This window comes from Nyctereutes procyonoides, unplaced genomic scaffold (genome assembly GCF_905146905.1).
Source record: "Nyctereutes procyonoides isolate TBG_1078 unplaced genomic scaffold, NYPRO_anot_genome, whole genome shotgun sequence".
Taxonomy (NCBI): Eukaryota; Metazoa; Chordata; class Mammalia; order Carnivora; family Canidae; genus Nyctereutes; species Nyctereutes procyonoides.
In genome coordinates this window covers 15,178,603-15,195,495 of record NW_026575043.1, presented here as the reverse complement: position 1 = coordinate 15,195,495, position 16,893 = coordinate 15,178,603, and the positions used below count along the sequence as shown (strand labels likewise).

The following is a 16,893-nucleotide window of genomic DNA, read 5'->3' as shown; positions in this document are numbered from 1 at the left end:
TTTCTTCGTGGATACAAAATGTTAGGACACAAATCTCCCCAACCTACTAGAGATTAGCCACTTGAGAGGATCCTCTAGCTACGTGCAGCTCTTCCCCTGTGCTACCCTGTGTGCACTTCATACAGTCCTCAGGCTCATTCCCTTTGCCTTTTCTTAACTCTGGACGAGGCCCCAGCTCCACCTTGGGTTCAGTGAGTTCTGGTTTCTGCTCTGCTGGCTGTGCCAGGACTTAGATGTGTCCTGCTGAGACTGGAGAGTGCAGCAGCCGCTTCTTCCATCTGACTCTGCCAGAAATGGGCTGCTTCTCTGTGCTGCTGCTGATTTCTGCCTGAGCCGGTGGACTGTAGAGGCTTACGTTGCCATTCACTTCTGGCCCACTTCCATAGGTCTGCAGCAGCTTGCTGCTGCCCCAGGAAGGACATTTCCCTTCTGGTTGGTTCGTAGCCTCCAGGATACAATAAGTCCTGTTCAAAGGCCTCCGTTTGTGTCGGGAGAGTCACTTTTTCCCAGAGGGACTGGTATACCTTGCCTTGGGAGGAGAGCCCTGTTCCCATGTCTCTGTGTCTGTCCTGTGGCACAGCCATGACATCCATAAAATAGTTGTGGGATATGGTGAGTCGTCTGTTTTTTTCATCCTTTCTTCACTCACTGTTTGGTGTTTCTGTGTCACTCTGTATTAGGTTTCTGTTGCTGCATGAGCCTGTAACCTTATCATACAGTACCTCATCCATTTTGCCATCGACAGGGTTTAAAACAAGTTCTCAGGTTTAGCCAAAGCACAGGGTATGCCTAGTGAAGGGATGGAGATTCAGCTGGAAAGACAGAGTGGAGCCCAGTCCTAGAGGATCTTGGAAGGCCGACCGGAAAATACGGACTTTCTCCCTGCAGGCTGTGGAAAATAGATCATTTTGAATGGGATTGGCAAGAGACAAAGCAGTCCAATGGAAAATTTCATTTTAATAGCTGAGTATAGGTATCCGTAAACCAAGAGAAAAACTCTGAAAGCACGGGGACTTCGTCTTCATCACTGCTGTATTCCCATCAACAAAGCAGTACTGGATCATAACAGATACTCAGAAAATACTAGTGGAGATGGGGCGGAGTGCAGATGAAAGAAAGGGAAAAACAAGGGAGGGAAGAAGGGAGAAGCAGGGGAAAGGAAGAGGCAGGAAGAGGAAGGAAGAGGCCTTGCCTATGATCTGAACTTGAAGCTGGGACCCGAGCTACAGTAGTGGCTGTGCTTGGACATGACCTAAGGACTACGGCAAAAGGAAAATATTTGAATTGGTTTTATTCACTGTGGTGGCCACAGAGAGGCTTGAAAGGGAGTGCCAGTGTTTTTGATGGGGGCCACTGTTGTGATCGTGGACACACCACGAACAGAGAAGGAAAGAAGAAACAGCCTCTTAAGAGGTTGTAAGTAGTGTGCAGATATGTGTATTTATTGACATAAATCATTGTAAAAGGTCAGAGAGTGGGAGAAATGTCATTCTACTTCTATTTATCTCTAATCATTTGTACCCATGTTCCCTAATTTCAAGTCGCCCAAGAATAAAATAGGCCAGTGATTTTAAATACTGCAGTGTTATAAAAAACATAAGTGTACATAATTTCAAGGAAAAATTTCTATCCAGGTTAGCAATAAAACATTTAAATTTCTTCTGGCTAATTTTTTGACATGCAGACACTTGAATTGAGAAAACTAGCCAAAATAAGAATATTTTAGCTATATTTATTTCTTAATGCAATTTGTGTCAATGCACTTATAGCTGTATACTCAAGTCGGCAAATGATTGCTTAATATCTATTTTGAATAAGAGGGTGACTGAATATAAATACACATCTATTAGATTTTGCTGCTACTTAGGTTTTATTTCCAACACAGTGATTTTTCATTTTTGTTGGTTTTGATAGTTAATACCAAAATTGGGAGAAACCAGGTTTCTGTATAGTGCCATCAGCTGGCATTATATGCCTGACTAATTTTAGCAAATCTGAAGGTATAAAATGACATCTCTTGGTTGGTTTAATTTGCATTTCTCTGATCACTAAAGGTTTTGAACATCTCTTCCTTTGCTTATTATATATTTAGATTTCTTTTTCTGCAAATTGCTTAAGTTACATACTTTTCTTTTGGGGTTCTTGCTTCCTCATTAAGTTATAGGGATTTCTTACACAGTAGAGGTGTTGGTCTCTTGGTGGTTTTGGACTTTGCAAATAACTTCTCAGTCTTTTATCAGTTCCCTTCATCTATGATATTTATTGAGCAGAAATCCTTAATTTCTGTGTAGTCAGCTCAAAGAGGTTTTTGCCTTATGGTTTATAATTTAAGATTCTCCCCCACACCAGGGTCAAAAGATATGTTGATATATTTTCTAATGTTGATTTTATAGTTTTACATTTCATGCTAAGTCTTTAATTCATCTAAAATAGGAGTCAGCAAACATTTTCTTAAAGGGCTAGTTAGGAAATATGTCAAACTTTGCAAGCCATGCGGTCTCTGTCACAGCTCTTCAGCTCTGCCATGGGAGTGTGAAAGTAGATACAGACGTGTTTTAAATGAATAGACATGGCTTTTTCTGATAAAACTTTATTTACAAAAACAGGTGTCCAGTTTCAGGCATAATTTCATAAATTCCTGATTTGTGCCTTGGTCTAGAGTCTAAATTTGTATTTGCTATTAGGTGGGACTCCAGGTATATTTATTTTTCTTCCCATGTAGTAAGTCAGTTTTGACCACACCATCCACTAAATACATCTGTAGTTTCCTCATTGATTCATCTTGCCTTGCATATTATGCTCAAGGCACAAGGATCTGTCTCTGAACCTTATTCTGATTTGTTAGTCTTTTTATGTGTTCTTGCAGCAAGGTCACATTTTTTTATCCATGTGGTTTTGTGGCCTTTCTTAATAACTGGTTGGGCTAGATCCCTCTCATTTTTTTTCTCAAAGTTAACATAGCTGTTTATGGACTTTTATTCTTCCACATAGATTTTAGAATATGTCTATTACATGTCTCAAAAATTACAACTATGATTTTTATTGGTATTTAATTGAAGGGAGAGGTTAATTTGGGTAAAAGTGGCATAGTAAACTGTTCCTCCTAAGAACATGTTATAGGTTTCCATGTATTCAGATAATCTTTTGTGTCTTTTGTTAGAGTTTAAAAATGTCCTTCTCAACAAGAGGGATACATATTTTTAGTTAATTCTTAATTTTTTCTTAGGTCATGGTGGTTGTTCATGGTATCTTTCAGTGACATCAGTTAGTTTTATTGGTGTAGAGAAACACTTCAGTTTTCTGAGTTGAGTTTATGAAAGATTAACAAAGCAAAAAACTCATTCTTTGGAAAGATATGAATAGATTGCTGGCAAACTAATTAAAAAAGAAGTTAAGGCAGAAAAGTAAAGCATAGACCAAAATAGAGTAAATAACTACAGACTCAATAATAGAGCCAGAATAAAGAATTGTAAAAATAACAGTTTTGCAAACAGTAATATATTCCTAAATATAAAACATCAAAATTGGCATAAGAAGAAACAAGATATGAATAGGACAAAAAATATATTTAAATAATTGAAGTGTTGAAGACCCTCCCCTCCCAAAGGAACTCTAGGCCCAAATGGAGTTTTTGGATGAGTTCTACCGAATTTTGAAGGAACAGTTTAGTTCCTGCCCAAATTATTGAGGAAAAGGGAAGAGTAAAAGCTGTTCACAGCTTATTTGCTGAGGTCAAAGTAATCTTGTTAAGATAAAAAGACTGTGCGGAAATGGAAAACTATACGCTCATTTACCTTTTGAGTGTTACTCTAGGAATGCAAAGAAAATTCAGGATCAGACATGACCATGACTGTGTGCCAATAAAACGTTGTTTATGGAAACTGAAATTGAAATTTTGTATAATTTTCATGTATCATGAAATACTTTTATTTTTAAAAAACCATTTAAAAACATAAAAATGGTTGTTTACTCCTGTGCCACCTCCATGTGCTGTGGTATGTAGGTTGGACCTGTGGACTATAGCTTGCTGGACCCTCATCTGACCAAACAGGCTGATAGAACCAACACTGTTCAAACCAAATCAGCCTTAGTCATCCTATCTGCTTTCTCTCAGGAAATACGGAGGGCAAATCAGATTGCTTTCATTGGTGTGCCATAGCAGGCCCTAGTCTCTCTTGACTTTGTAAGTTCTTATCTTTTCTTAACCTTGTCAATCAGCAGTGTTGCTTTCTCCGCTTCATCTTCACTACACCAGTGTTCGCTACTCCCCTGGTTCTAGGGGGAGGGGAAGGGGTCTTTCCTTATTTCTAAGTGATTCTTTATACCATTGTTGGTAGTGGCAGTTCCAGACATGCATCATTTCTTTCAAGCATCCTGTTCTGCTTGTGTCTTCTTCATTCTTGCCTAACTTAGCCTTGTATTTCACCAAGAAAATAAAGACCATAGTATTTGTATTCTTTCAACTAGCTAGTGTTCAGCAAAATCTACTACAGAGTGAAGACTACAAACTGGGAGGAAGATATTTGTTAATATATATAAATAGAAAAAGATTAATATCCAAACTATAATCTTAAGACCTTATGAATCAAATAAGAAAACTCAATAGAAAAAAGGACAAAAGATTTGACAGGCATTTCATAAAAGTAGAAAGCCCTCTTGGCCTCTAATATGTGAAGAAAACTTCAGTCACATGAATTATCAGAGAAATGCAAATTAATCACAGAGATGACAACTCTTATCAAATTGACAAGGATTAAATAAAAAAAACAGCTTCTTCTGAAGCTAGAGAGTATCTGGAATATAAATCAGTACAACTACTTTGGAAGCAGTTTGGCATTACTTAGTGAAGTTGAAAGTGCCTATAACATAACACTGAGCAATTCTACTTTCACCCATGTTTTGAAGAGAAATTTTTGACTCTGAATGGACCACGGGTCACGCACAAGAATGTTCACAGAAGCACTGTTTGTCATTGTTAAGGATTGGAAAAAAATGTTATTGGCAGTAGAATGGACAAATTGTGGTATGTTCATGCTTAGAATTCTGTGCAATTGTGAAAATATATGAATTGTAGTTAAAACAGCATGGGTAGCTTTCTGACCTATAATATTTGAGCCCAAATTCCAGAATACTTACAGTGTCAATTTACAGAAAATTAATTTATTTAAAAAACTAAGTAATACATATTCTTAGGATGCAAGAAGGTGGTAAAGCTGACAAAAAGCAAAGGAATGTTAAAAAATTCAGGGAGGGAATGGGACATAACAGTAGAGTCCATGGGAACTTCAAAGGAAATAGTGATGTTCTCTTTAGTTGGATGATGGTACTTGGGAATTTGTTGTTATTTTATACTCTACATATGTATTATTTATTTGAGAGTGAAAGTGGGGGAGAGAGGAGCAGAGAGAGAAGGAGAGAGAACCCTAAGCAGGCTCCATGCTGAGCACAGAACCTGATGTGGGGCTCAGTCCATGACCCTGAGATCACAACCGAAGCCGAGACCAAGAATTAGACCCTTAACTGACTGAACCACCCAGACATCCCTACAAATATTTTTTATAAATACTCTTTTATGTCTGCTCAATATTCAATAGCAGCGTTTCCAAATTTGTTTAATAGGCACACAAAATTGTTTTCTTGCAGATCTTTTAGATTGAAAGTTCCACTGGTATATAGTCTTCTTTGACCAGTGCTCCTGAGTGTGAAATCCTCAACATACTGGGGACTTGTGTAAATCTACTTTTTTTTTTTTTTGGAAATCTACTTTTGGAGGGCACTTGTAACTTCCAAAATGTTCCCTACTTGATTATCCACTGGAAAGAAAATGGTGGTTTGTTTTATTTTCTGTATTATACTACATAGACTTGGAGGGCTTGTCCTCTGCTCTTTGAAAAATTTTAAAGAAGAATGGGTTATTTAGTAGCTTTGTTGGGTTTTCCTCAAACAACAAGGGCCTTCCAGAGTGAAATAAATCCATTTTAATCACCAGACCAGCCAAATCCTAAATTAAGGCGTCAGCTTATTTGTGAAAGAAGAGGATAGTGGAGTGGAAAGGTTCTCAGTACTCATTTTCTAGTCCTTAAATCTCTTTCTTATTCTCTTCTCACTTTGTCTCTTAGGATGCTTTTCCATGGCTCCAGACCTCCAGTTAAATTCTAAACCCCTATGAGAGATGCCCCAAACATGCTTTCCTGGGTCCTCTACCTCCAGCCAAGAGGCCCCACCCTGAACTTCAAAGGCACAAAAATTATAAATATAATGAAAGTTTCTTGGAATTATAGGGAAATTTAGGCAAATTGGTGTGGGTATTTTTAGATTTTTAGAATTTTAATTACGTAAGTCATGTATGAGTATATATATTCTTGTAAAACTCAAAACATTATGGATAAGACAAAGGTCTCTTTTGACTAGCACTCCCAAACCAGTCCTCTTCTCAGTGTAATCCCCATCTGTAGCTTGTATTCCCCCCAGATTTTTATTTATGCATTACATTCATTCATATATACATATATCCATGTTTACATACATGCACACCTGCATATGGTGGATGCATGTTCTAGTAGAGAATATTATATATAGCTTTAGGGTTCATTTTCTTTGCTGCATAAATGATATGTTTTAGGTTCTTTCTGTGTCAGTTCATAAGGTTTTTATTTTTCTTTTGAAATTGTATGGGTTTCATGGTGTGGGCTTGATATAGTTTCCCCACTCCAGACTGATGGATATTGGGTTCTTGCTTTTGGTTTTGTGATGTTTTTGTTTTTTGCTATTACGAAAAGTACTGCCTTGGTTATCATACATGTGTGTGTGTGTGTACTCTGGACATGAATCAAGTATTCTTCTAGTCTGTCTCTTTATGGGTTTTGCCCTTTTTAATGTAGTTTTAAGCAGTCCCCTTTTCCTAATACCATAGGTATATTCTGTTCAGTTTGAAACTTTACATTTATAGCTTTGTTTTTAACATTTTGTTCTTTAACTAACTATCTGAAATTTATTCTAGAGAGTAGGGTGAATTAGGGACCTAGATTTATTCCTTCCAGTGGCTGCTAGTTGTTGCAATACCATTTACCGAAAGCTGAATCACTGATTGGAAATACCTTTCTCATTTACTACTATGACAGTTTACTAGCCACAATTTAGGGTACATGCTAGGACCACTCACTCTTCTAAGTAGTACCTCTTCATCTTCATGCCCACCTACTCTACAGTTGAGGAAATAAGGCACAGAGAGGTTAAGTGATTGCCCTGTGTAGCACATCTGCGAGGTAGTGGATTTCGGAGTTTGGACCACAAGTCTGGCTCTGTAATCCATGCTCCTCACTTCATAGAAGCATGAGGTGTTTGACCTGACACATTCGCTTACCATTGCCTAGGCAGCCTGAGCTAGCAAGTGCTTAGATTTTCCACATCCTGGATCCTTTTCGAAAACATAGTGCTGGCGAGATGGAGAGAGACCAAGTGATGTTTTTAAAATTGAAGATAGTCATAGAAACCTAGGGTAAAGCCACATGAAAACAGTATTTCTCAGGTTTATTTTAATATTTTCATTTTAATATTTCTAATAACAAAGTATAAGATCCCTGAAGTTTTTTTCTTTTTCAAAGATTTATTTATTTTAGAGAGAGTGTAGGAGAGAGCGGCAGAGGGAGAGGGAGAGAGAACCCCAAGCAGACTCCACACTGAGTGCGGAGCGTGAGTTGGGGTTCTATCCCAGGACCCTGAGATCATGACCTGAGCCAAAGTCAAGAGTCAGATGCTTAATCTCCTGAGCCATCCAGGCATCCCGGATCTTTGAAACTTTTAAAGGATGTTACCTAAATCTAAAATTTGAGGATATTACCAAATTATGATTTTCTGAATTCCTTTTCTTTTTCACTTAGTTAGTGCATGTGTGACATGATTGAAATGATTTGGGGATTTATAGCCAGACTAACCTAGATTGACATTCCCCTCCTTGTCCTTATTGTATTTCCTTGGGCTAGTAATCGAACCTCTCTGAACCTCTGTTTTTCTTCTTAGGTAATACTGCTCTGGAGTAGAATGTTATTCAAACAAGATATTTGTAAAGTTGCTACCAAGATACGTAGTATAATGTAGTAAACATGCAATACATTTTAATTTCTTTCTTAAAAATATATATAGATTAATAATTTGCTTTTTCCACTTATATCTCTTTAGAGGAACACAGTTACTTTTGTTTAGGAGATTTTAAGAGAACTACAGAGTTAATTCTTAGCTAATTTTTAATGAACAGATTTCTATCTCAAGTAATTGTCATTTCAGTGTCTCCGAATCATTTACTTCTGGTTTTGCTTTTTGTTTGGCCACATTTTCTAGGGGAAAATTTGAAGGCCATTTCAATCTGTGGGAACTCTAAATGTTTCATTCTATATAGTATATTAATAAGGTGAAGTGTTGAATCAGATGGGTTCTGAGACTCCTGTAAATCTGGGATCCTCGCATTCTCTGAAATGAGCGTTATCTAAACATATTTCCCAGATCAGATTGTCGGGTTCATCTTCCATTTTTATTAAATGTCAAGATACTAGTCTCTAACCTTACAGTTGTATGCTTTATTAAAAAAAAAAAAAGAATAAATTACTTTCTATGGTAGATTCCGAAATGTAATAGTCAAGTATCCTGATATTTTACATGACATTTAAGAATTAATTAAAAAAAATTCTTGAATAATTTAGAAACTGCATTAAAGTGTGTGGTTTTCTGTGCCTTGGTTCATAATCATCAGTATATGGAGTCGTGGCGCCGGGAGAGCTGCAGGGGCGGTTGTCCTGCCGGCGGGGCGGGCGGGGCGACCTCGGGCGACCTCGGGCGACCTCGGGGCTCCCTCCCGGGCGCCCAGGCAGTGACCGTGTCCCTCTGTCTGTCCGCCCCGCCCCTCGCAGGTGCAGCCGTCGCGGGCATCTACAGAGTGGCCGGCAAGAACATGGCCCCGCTGGAGGCGCTGGTGTGGGGCGTGGGGCAGACTGTATTGACGTTGATCATCAGCTTTTCAAGGATCCTCGCCACGCTCTGAGCCCCCGAGGGAAGGGCTTGCTTCGCCGGAGGAGGCCGATGTACAGATGCTCGGAAGGCGGCGTGGTCGGGTCGCGGGGCGGCGGGAGGCGAGGCCTCGCGCTGCGTGCGGAGACCGCCCCCTGCTGTCCGCTGCTGCACCACCGCCTGCACCTTACGTGCCTCGCCCCGGGCCGGCGCCGCCTGGGGACCCGGGGACGCGGGACCCGGGGGCCGGACCGGGTCGGAGCTGCGAGCTGCCCGCCCGCGGACGCGCTGCTGCGCACTGTCCTCCCGAGCAGCGCCGCGCTGGGTTACGGGACGCGCGGAGGAGGAGTTGATACACGTGCCAAACTCTCTCTCTCTCTTTCGCCTTTTTGTTTTGTTTTGTTTTGCTTGTTTTTGTTTTTTGAAAAACATTGATCATGTGGCAATTTGCAAGTGTAGATGTAGATGAGTGCTGTGAACCATATTCCACACGAATTCAGGTAACAGTGAGGTTTGGTTTTGTTTTGTGACACTAAATCCCGTATGAGTGCTGAATACTGAATCATTTAATATGCGGTAAATGCGCTTGGTTTTCAATGTCGAACGTTTCTGGGATTTAGGGCTTTAATATATGTAAGCATTTATTGTTATTTACTTTAATTTATGTGGAAAAATAATACTTAATGGCAAACTAGCTAAACTCTTTTAAGGACTCAAAGTAGACCTGTAGGATGCATCCCTTCCGCTCACCTAAATAACATTTCTACTAGTTTCCCTCCTACCTAACTACTCTATTGATATGAATTCAAAATCTCCTGTGGGTCACACACATTGACTGTAGTTCGTGTGTCATAAAAATATAATTTGAGAATTTTCTTATAAACTTTGTAAGAAAAAAAAGTCTGAAATGCATGTTGCATTCTTTGACCCTTCTAAAGAAAGTTCTTGCCATGTTTCTCATGGAGAAAACATCTTTATAACTAATATCTCGGTGGGATCATATTAACTTGTTGCATATATCTTGATTTTTGACAAAACATAAGCAGTCTTTCATTCTGGAGTATTACCTGTGTTTAAAGAGTGGCCTAAATTAGGCTGTGAAAACAAAAAGCCTCATTTGTAGATAAGTAACAAGTACATTATATAAGAAGAGTAATAAACTATCTTACGTTGGGCATGTGGTAACATAATTTTGCTAAGTAAAAATTGGGGAATATAGCAAATAATTTAAAAATTTGGCAATTTCAGCGGATTAGTACAGTGCTGATCATATATTAGAGTGGTCTGTTGTTCAGTTCTCAATTTGCACTGCTAATTAAGTCTACTCGAATTAGTGATGACATTTATTAGAATGAAAAAGTCCTTTGTACAAAACACTTGAAGAGGTTTTGACAAGATGTAGTTCTCAAGAGTGCAAGGAGTAAGGGAAAACAGAACCTGGTTGAATTTGTCTCCTACTGAGATTGTTTTAAATGCCAGGTACTCTTAGAATAAATGTGCTAACTCAAAAAGCCACTGCAGAAGATATGAAGTCAAGGGCAATCCAAAAAATAATCTGCATACTCTCTAGCCTCACTGTTTTATAACCTGATTTGGTTTAAAAAAAGAAAAAAGGTACATTTCTATTAGGTCGCATTCAAATTTAAGACCTTCATTACTCACACCATTTTTTTCTCCACCAAAAATCAGAATATATATAAATGATTTAACAATAGGGAGTTGGGGAAGAGGATACTTTTACCAGCATGGAAGCCAATTTTGGGGGTGGCTTGGAAATCTGTTTTTTTTAAAAAAAAAAAAACAAACAATAAGCAGCTATGCATCCCTAGAGATCTTTGAAGTAAATCTTAAAATTGACTATTATGTACAAGCCTAAAATTATTTTCATGTGTTCTTTATATTCCCGATGTTTTCCCAAATTAAATTTAGGCATAAATTTTCCAAGTCCATTTGATTTCTCCTTTTCTTTTAGACTTGAATTGTGTTCTTCCTTTATTTTGGCTGTTCTGTCGGTAATTTCAAGTGTTCATATTCTTTGAGAGGAGTTACCATTAATGTGTTCACATTGTTTCAGATCTGCAGTATGGATATTTATTTTAATGTATGGTTGTTTCATGATTTAAGAAAGTTATCATGGTAAGGGAATATGAGCACATGGTTTAGAATCCAAAATTAGCTGGAAAATTACCTGGACACATTAAATCCATCAATGTGTGGACCAAAGAGATTCTAACTCCTGTTTTTGCTCTAGAACGGAGATATAATTGGATGGTTAATAGTCTACGGAGTGTCCTGCAGCTATCTCCCCATCAGGTTGCATTATGTTATGAGTTTGTGTGTGTGTGTGTGTGTGTGTGTGTGTACTTTTAACTGTTGGGGGAATTTTTGGTTTCTTTGCGTTTAGCTCTTTTCATTGAGATTTTGTGCAACTGTCACTCTCTTGATGTTTTAAAATGCAGTTGAATAGTGTGAATCAATGAAATTGTCTTAAATAGCTATTTCTATGCCGGGATTTTTTTTTTTTTTTTAATCAGTGGTTTTCCTACAGAGTCAACAAATGCTTAATGATATATATCTACACACACAGATATATCATAATATATCTATATGTAAAGCTGCTATATATGAATATAATCTAATTGGAAAGCTTTTGTTCAGTGAACACTTTCATGTTCTAGTAGAGAATTTTATATATATTTGTTCAGTTGAATGATCTTTTAAATAAGGATGTTTGAGATTTTTGAATTTGGGGAAATTTTTCTTGGTTTATTAATGCTGGAGACCCTTGTTTGTGATATGACAAAAGCCCTTGTTGACGTGTTTAGGTTACAACTTCTTAAAATTTGTATGTGATTTAGCAGTAAACTTTCTTTGTGATAAATGCAGGAAAGAAGGGGGAAATCCTCTGGAGTTTATTCACTCCTTTATGTAAAGAAAATGTTTACTAAAATATGGCTAATGGTGAAATCAGTTCCCCAAAGAAGAGATCTATGCCAAAATGCCCAAACTAATTATCATTTAGCATACTGGTTAGAACTGTCCAGAGATCAGAATCAATCAGGGAGGCCCATCAAAGCTACAAATGATGCATAAAACTTTTAGATGAAGGAGGTACAAGTGATCTGCCCCATGGATGACTCCACTGGTTGCCTAAAATAAGGGCATTTTTAAATGGTGGCTCCATTCAGTGCCCACAGCTTAATCATTCTTACTTTAGATGTTAATGTGTACTGAACAGTCTTATAGTTTGTTACCCGATGTACTTTCTTAGTGTTTGCAATGTACATTTCCACTGCCTAAAAAAGCATAAGGGTGTTGTCTGTACCTTAAGTGAGAAATAAGGAAGTGAGCTGCACTATATATCATGCATTTGTGATATAAGGAACAGGGTTAAGTTAAAAATCAAAGAGTGTTGTTGAAAAGAACTTCAGAGAAGGTCTAATTAAGACACAGGTGGCGTTGCCATGTTACTCTGCCCACAGTGGCACAGGCCAACTAATTCAATTCTGTAAACATTATTTGATGGATCTACTGTTTTCAGGGTGCTGTACTGAGTATTTTCTTTAGTAAGTTGTACAAGGATGGCCGAGATGGATCCCTGCCCTTGAGTCCACCAAGAGCTAGGAAGGTGATTATAAATCATAAAAAGGTTGGGACACTTCATTTCCTGGTTCTCTTTGAGAGTTTAAGTCCTTTCCCCCCTGCCCCCAAATTTGGTTTTCCCAGTTTATCCACCAAGTGGACTTCGTGTAATTGGGATATCAGTATGGTGACATGGTGGACAGAATGCTAGACTCTGCTAAGCCAGCAACATCAACTCCAATCCAGGGCCTGTCACTTGGTGACGTTTGGTGTATGAATGCAAAGCAGTATGTATTTGGCAGTAAATGATCAATAGAAAGTCATTGGAATTTTTTAAATTAACTTTTAACATCAGTTGAATATGTCGTTTTGTAAAATTCATCCACTTTCTTCCATTTCCACATTTTCCCTGCACGTATTTTAAGAAGGAGACTAAACACTGTCTTTTACAATCTTGCTTCCTTCACCTCCTCTCCACCTCTTTATTACGAAAATCACCAGATTCTCCAAGACCACCTCTGGGAGTGGGTGACGGTGGAAGTGGTGAGGGCAAGCCGACTGTTCACTGCTAGTTAAGCTAGAAAAAGAGTGAGGGTAGCCAGCACTGACTCCTCTGCCTTATCCTGCTCACTTCCTTGGATCGTTCAGCCGACATGCATTGAATCTCCACGACATTTAACCTAACTATCCTTGTTTTAGGGATGGGAAAGCGTGTTCTCTGTGTCCACTTCTCTTCCGCCACCCTGGGCTTCAGGCTTCAGGTGTCGCATCAGTTCTGTAGGAAATGGAGCTGGGCTTCAGTGCCTACCACGTCCTTCCCTCATGGACCAAAGGTGCATACACCATACTTGTTTCTAACTTCAAGGAAACGCTGTTATTTTTACTTTATGTCCATGTTATAATTCACGAAGTCACGAGATGCTAAGAATATTTTCTGAAATATTCTGAAACTACTTCACTCTTGCTATTAATTTTTTTCCCCTCTCGGAAAGTCTTAATCAGAATCTCTTCAGAGTCCTTACTTGTTTGTAAAATGTGAAGAACATGGAACGTCACGAAGAAATTCTGGTAGACATAAATTGCAGAGAAGTTGGCACCACTTGCTGGGTAGCTGTGTAAATTGCTGTTTCTTTTAATAATCAGGGGTGAGACTCTCAGTGCTGAGGGCTAGTGATCCAATTAGTTGGCTCATAATTTCTCTTAACTCCTAGTCCTTTTTTATAGCATCTTGGAGGGAGAACTCTTCAGGTACAAAAGGACATTTTTTGATTAAAGATGATAAGGTTTTCTAACACACGGTAGCATTTTGTGGCAGCGGGAAGTTTGAAGGAGGGTAGTAAGAAGGAGGGTAAGGCGGGCAAGCCTAGGAGAACGTGAGGAAGCGCCCTAGGTGATGGGAATACAGCCTCCTCCTTTCATTAGGTTTGTAAAACTACACTGTGTGAGTATTTCTGCTGCATGTCGACTACATGCCGTTTCTTTGTGAGACTTAACACAGTATTTGCAATCCAATGGTGTGTGTGTGTGTGTGTGTGTGTGTGTGTAGTGTGATAGGTTTGCTCTTCTCACGGAGGGATCTCTGTTCAGTGTAGGCAGTACAGCATTTTTGAGGAAGCTACTAAAGTAGTTATCTAAAAAACATATGTGAATTTGTTTTGGGAAGGTAGTGCTTAATATGTAATGTATTTTCAGTAGATGTGGAGATGTACCAGTTAATACTTTATTAAATTGATGGAAACACCCAAGTTTCTGAGTGAACAGAGCTATGAACTGCAACTGTCTCCTCCTCCGTTGAGTATAGAGGACTCATCTTTAAACTCATTGCACATATGTTGAACTTACATAATAACCCTTTGTCGATTTTGAGCACTAATTTTTCAGCTTCTTAAAAATCTCCCTCTTCCTTCCATTCTGTTGTCATATGGTATAATTTAAACATATGTACAGTTTTTTGATAGACTCCGAAGTGCTGGTTTAGAAGAAAATGTTCTTAACACCTTATGGTTATGCAGCTATAATCTTACTGAAAAATAAATGCTATAGGAAAGTCAAGAGAGCATGAACCTCTTACATGCTTTTTTTGGATTATGTCCTGCACCCATATCCATGCCCCTTCACTGGTACCAGGCCTGTCCCTTCTTGGGGAATGTATTTAGGTATGTAACTGAAACTGGAAAGTGGTATCAACACAAATATATAGAAAGAGAAACTATAATTCATAATTACCATAACTGTAACCCTTTTTCTCCTAACCACATATTGATAATTTCCAAGGATCATCTCTTGTTTTAGATCCCTGTAATAAATGAATGTTAACTTGACAGTACTACTGATAATGAGAAATTTCTCTTGTTTGCACATCATCACTAAGTATCTTGGTGGAAGGACCGTTTTAAAGTTTTCTCCATAGAGAACAAAGTAGAAGCACTTGTTTGAAAAGTAATTAAAAATTATTTCCTTTCAGTACTGGGTGAGTTAATAGTCTGATTGTCGACACTTTCTTGGTATTTGTGGTATCAGATGCAATACACACACACACACACACACACACATACACACAGACATACAGACATGAGCTGTACACATTTAGATGAATAAATAAAATTCCACAGTATTTTGCATCTTAGTCTTATAAATTGGTGAAATTCATATGATTGTACCAGGAAGTATTAATCCTTGACTTTAGTCATCTTAGGATGAGAGCATCAACTTCAAGTTAATCAACAAAAGTGTCTTGATTTAAATAGCAAAAATATAGTTTACCCAATAGGTATTAAAAATTCACTTTCAAATTGTGTTAACTCTCAGATCACTGATGAATCATTTAGTGAAACAGTAGTTTTTAAAAGCTAAATGGTGCCTTAGTGCCTTGGAAGTTAAGATACTTTTGCAAAGTGAATTTGGCAGGATTCAGGATTGACACACTTGTCACTGGGATTTAGAGTTTAGGGACGATGTAATTAACTCCTTATGGTGAATAAAAATCAGCCATTTTGCCATTGACTCTGACAGATGACAACGACTTTCATCACCTTTTCATGATGTAGTATTTGTCTATATACTTTTTCTTTTTACAAATAAGTTTGAAATGGAGAAAAATGTAGTCAAGACAATTAAGTGTGGGATTTTAAAATTTAGTTTTGTTGTAAACTAGAAATTCTAGTGTGAACAGTGTTAGGTTTATACCGTAGTACAAGGGCAGACAGTTGTAACCTTTAGGAATATGTTTACCATCAGGGATTTATTTTTACTATAGAAATACTTAATGTACTGTGAAGTTTAAAGACAGGAAGAATAAATGTTGGACGGGGTAACGCACAAAAACATAGGCATACGTGATGAAGTACCCTACATTATGTGAACACAATTCCTCCCCTTCTGTTAAGACTATAAACTACACTGTATGAGTATGTGTACTGCATGTTTACATAATACAGTTTAATTTTGAAGGATTATTTTAAAAACTATGTTTATGTATAATACCTAACAAGCTGTAAATATTGTATACTATTGATTTTTAATTTTATATAAGCGATTTTTTTATTTCCCAATTCATGTACAAATCTCACTGTGTATATAGCATAATTTCCTGGAGAACACAAATTTTGCAGTGAACTTTAATTATTTTAATTGTGGTAAGCATCAGGTTAGCCTTAGGGATGTTGGTCTTTAAGTTATTTTTCACCACTCATTTTCTTCAAAGGGCAGCAATAAACATATGCAAGTTATTTTTGACTATAGAAAGTTGGTCTGCAAACACAAGATCTAGGTTGCAATTCATTGCTTTAAAGAAAAGATGCACAATTAGTATCATCCATTGTCTCACCACAGGACCGTTTCTGAGGTCCGTGTGTCTCTCTCCTCTTTGTAATATACAGGGTGAACTCTCTCCTGACACACACAAGACAACTGTTAACAGTGAATCCAGCACTTAAATGTCATTACACAGAATTTATTGGATTAAAAATTTGTAATATACAGTATTTTAATAAAATTTCTGTATTCAATTTCATGCACTTATATATAAATAAACCTGTCTTTAAAAGCTTTATGGGGTGTTTTGACTCTTGATGACATAACTTTTCAACTCATTTGCTGCAAACCCGAATGTTTTCTCTTACCCCTCTGTCCGTTTTTCTTGGCTGGTTTTACCTGTGGATTTTGGAAGTACTGCTGCAGGAATAAGCAAGAAGCCCAAAAGGTGAACTTGGTTGAGTTTATTGTTTTACCCAGGACCAATTGTAGGCCAAATAAACATCTTCTTCTAAGAATTATTGTTTTAAAAGGCATACTATCACTTTTATTAATAAA

General features: G+C 37.8%; 1 protein-coding gene across 1 annotated transcript in view; it reads left to right on the top strand.

Moving 5' to 3' along the window:
• The window catches only part of TMEM170B (transmembrane protein 170B), a 33,601-nt gene extending 16,968 nt beyond the window's left edge, over window positions 1-16,633 (top strand). Inside the window, exon 3 of the mRNA XM_055322891.1 lies at window positions 8,904-16,633. Within this exon, the coding sequence (XP_055178866.1) occupies window positions 8,904-9,034 (131 nt within the window). The 3' untranslated portion in view covers window positions 9,035-16,633. The remainder of the gene's footprint in view (window positions 1-8,903) is intronic.
• Window positions 16,634-16,893: the final 260 nt, after the last annotated feature.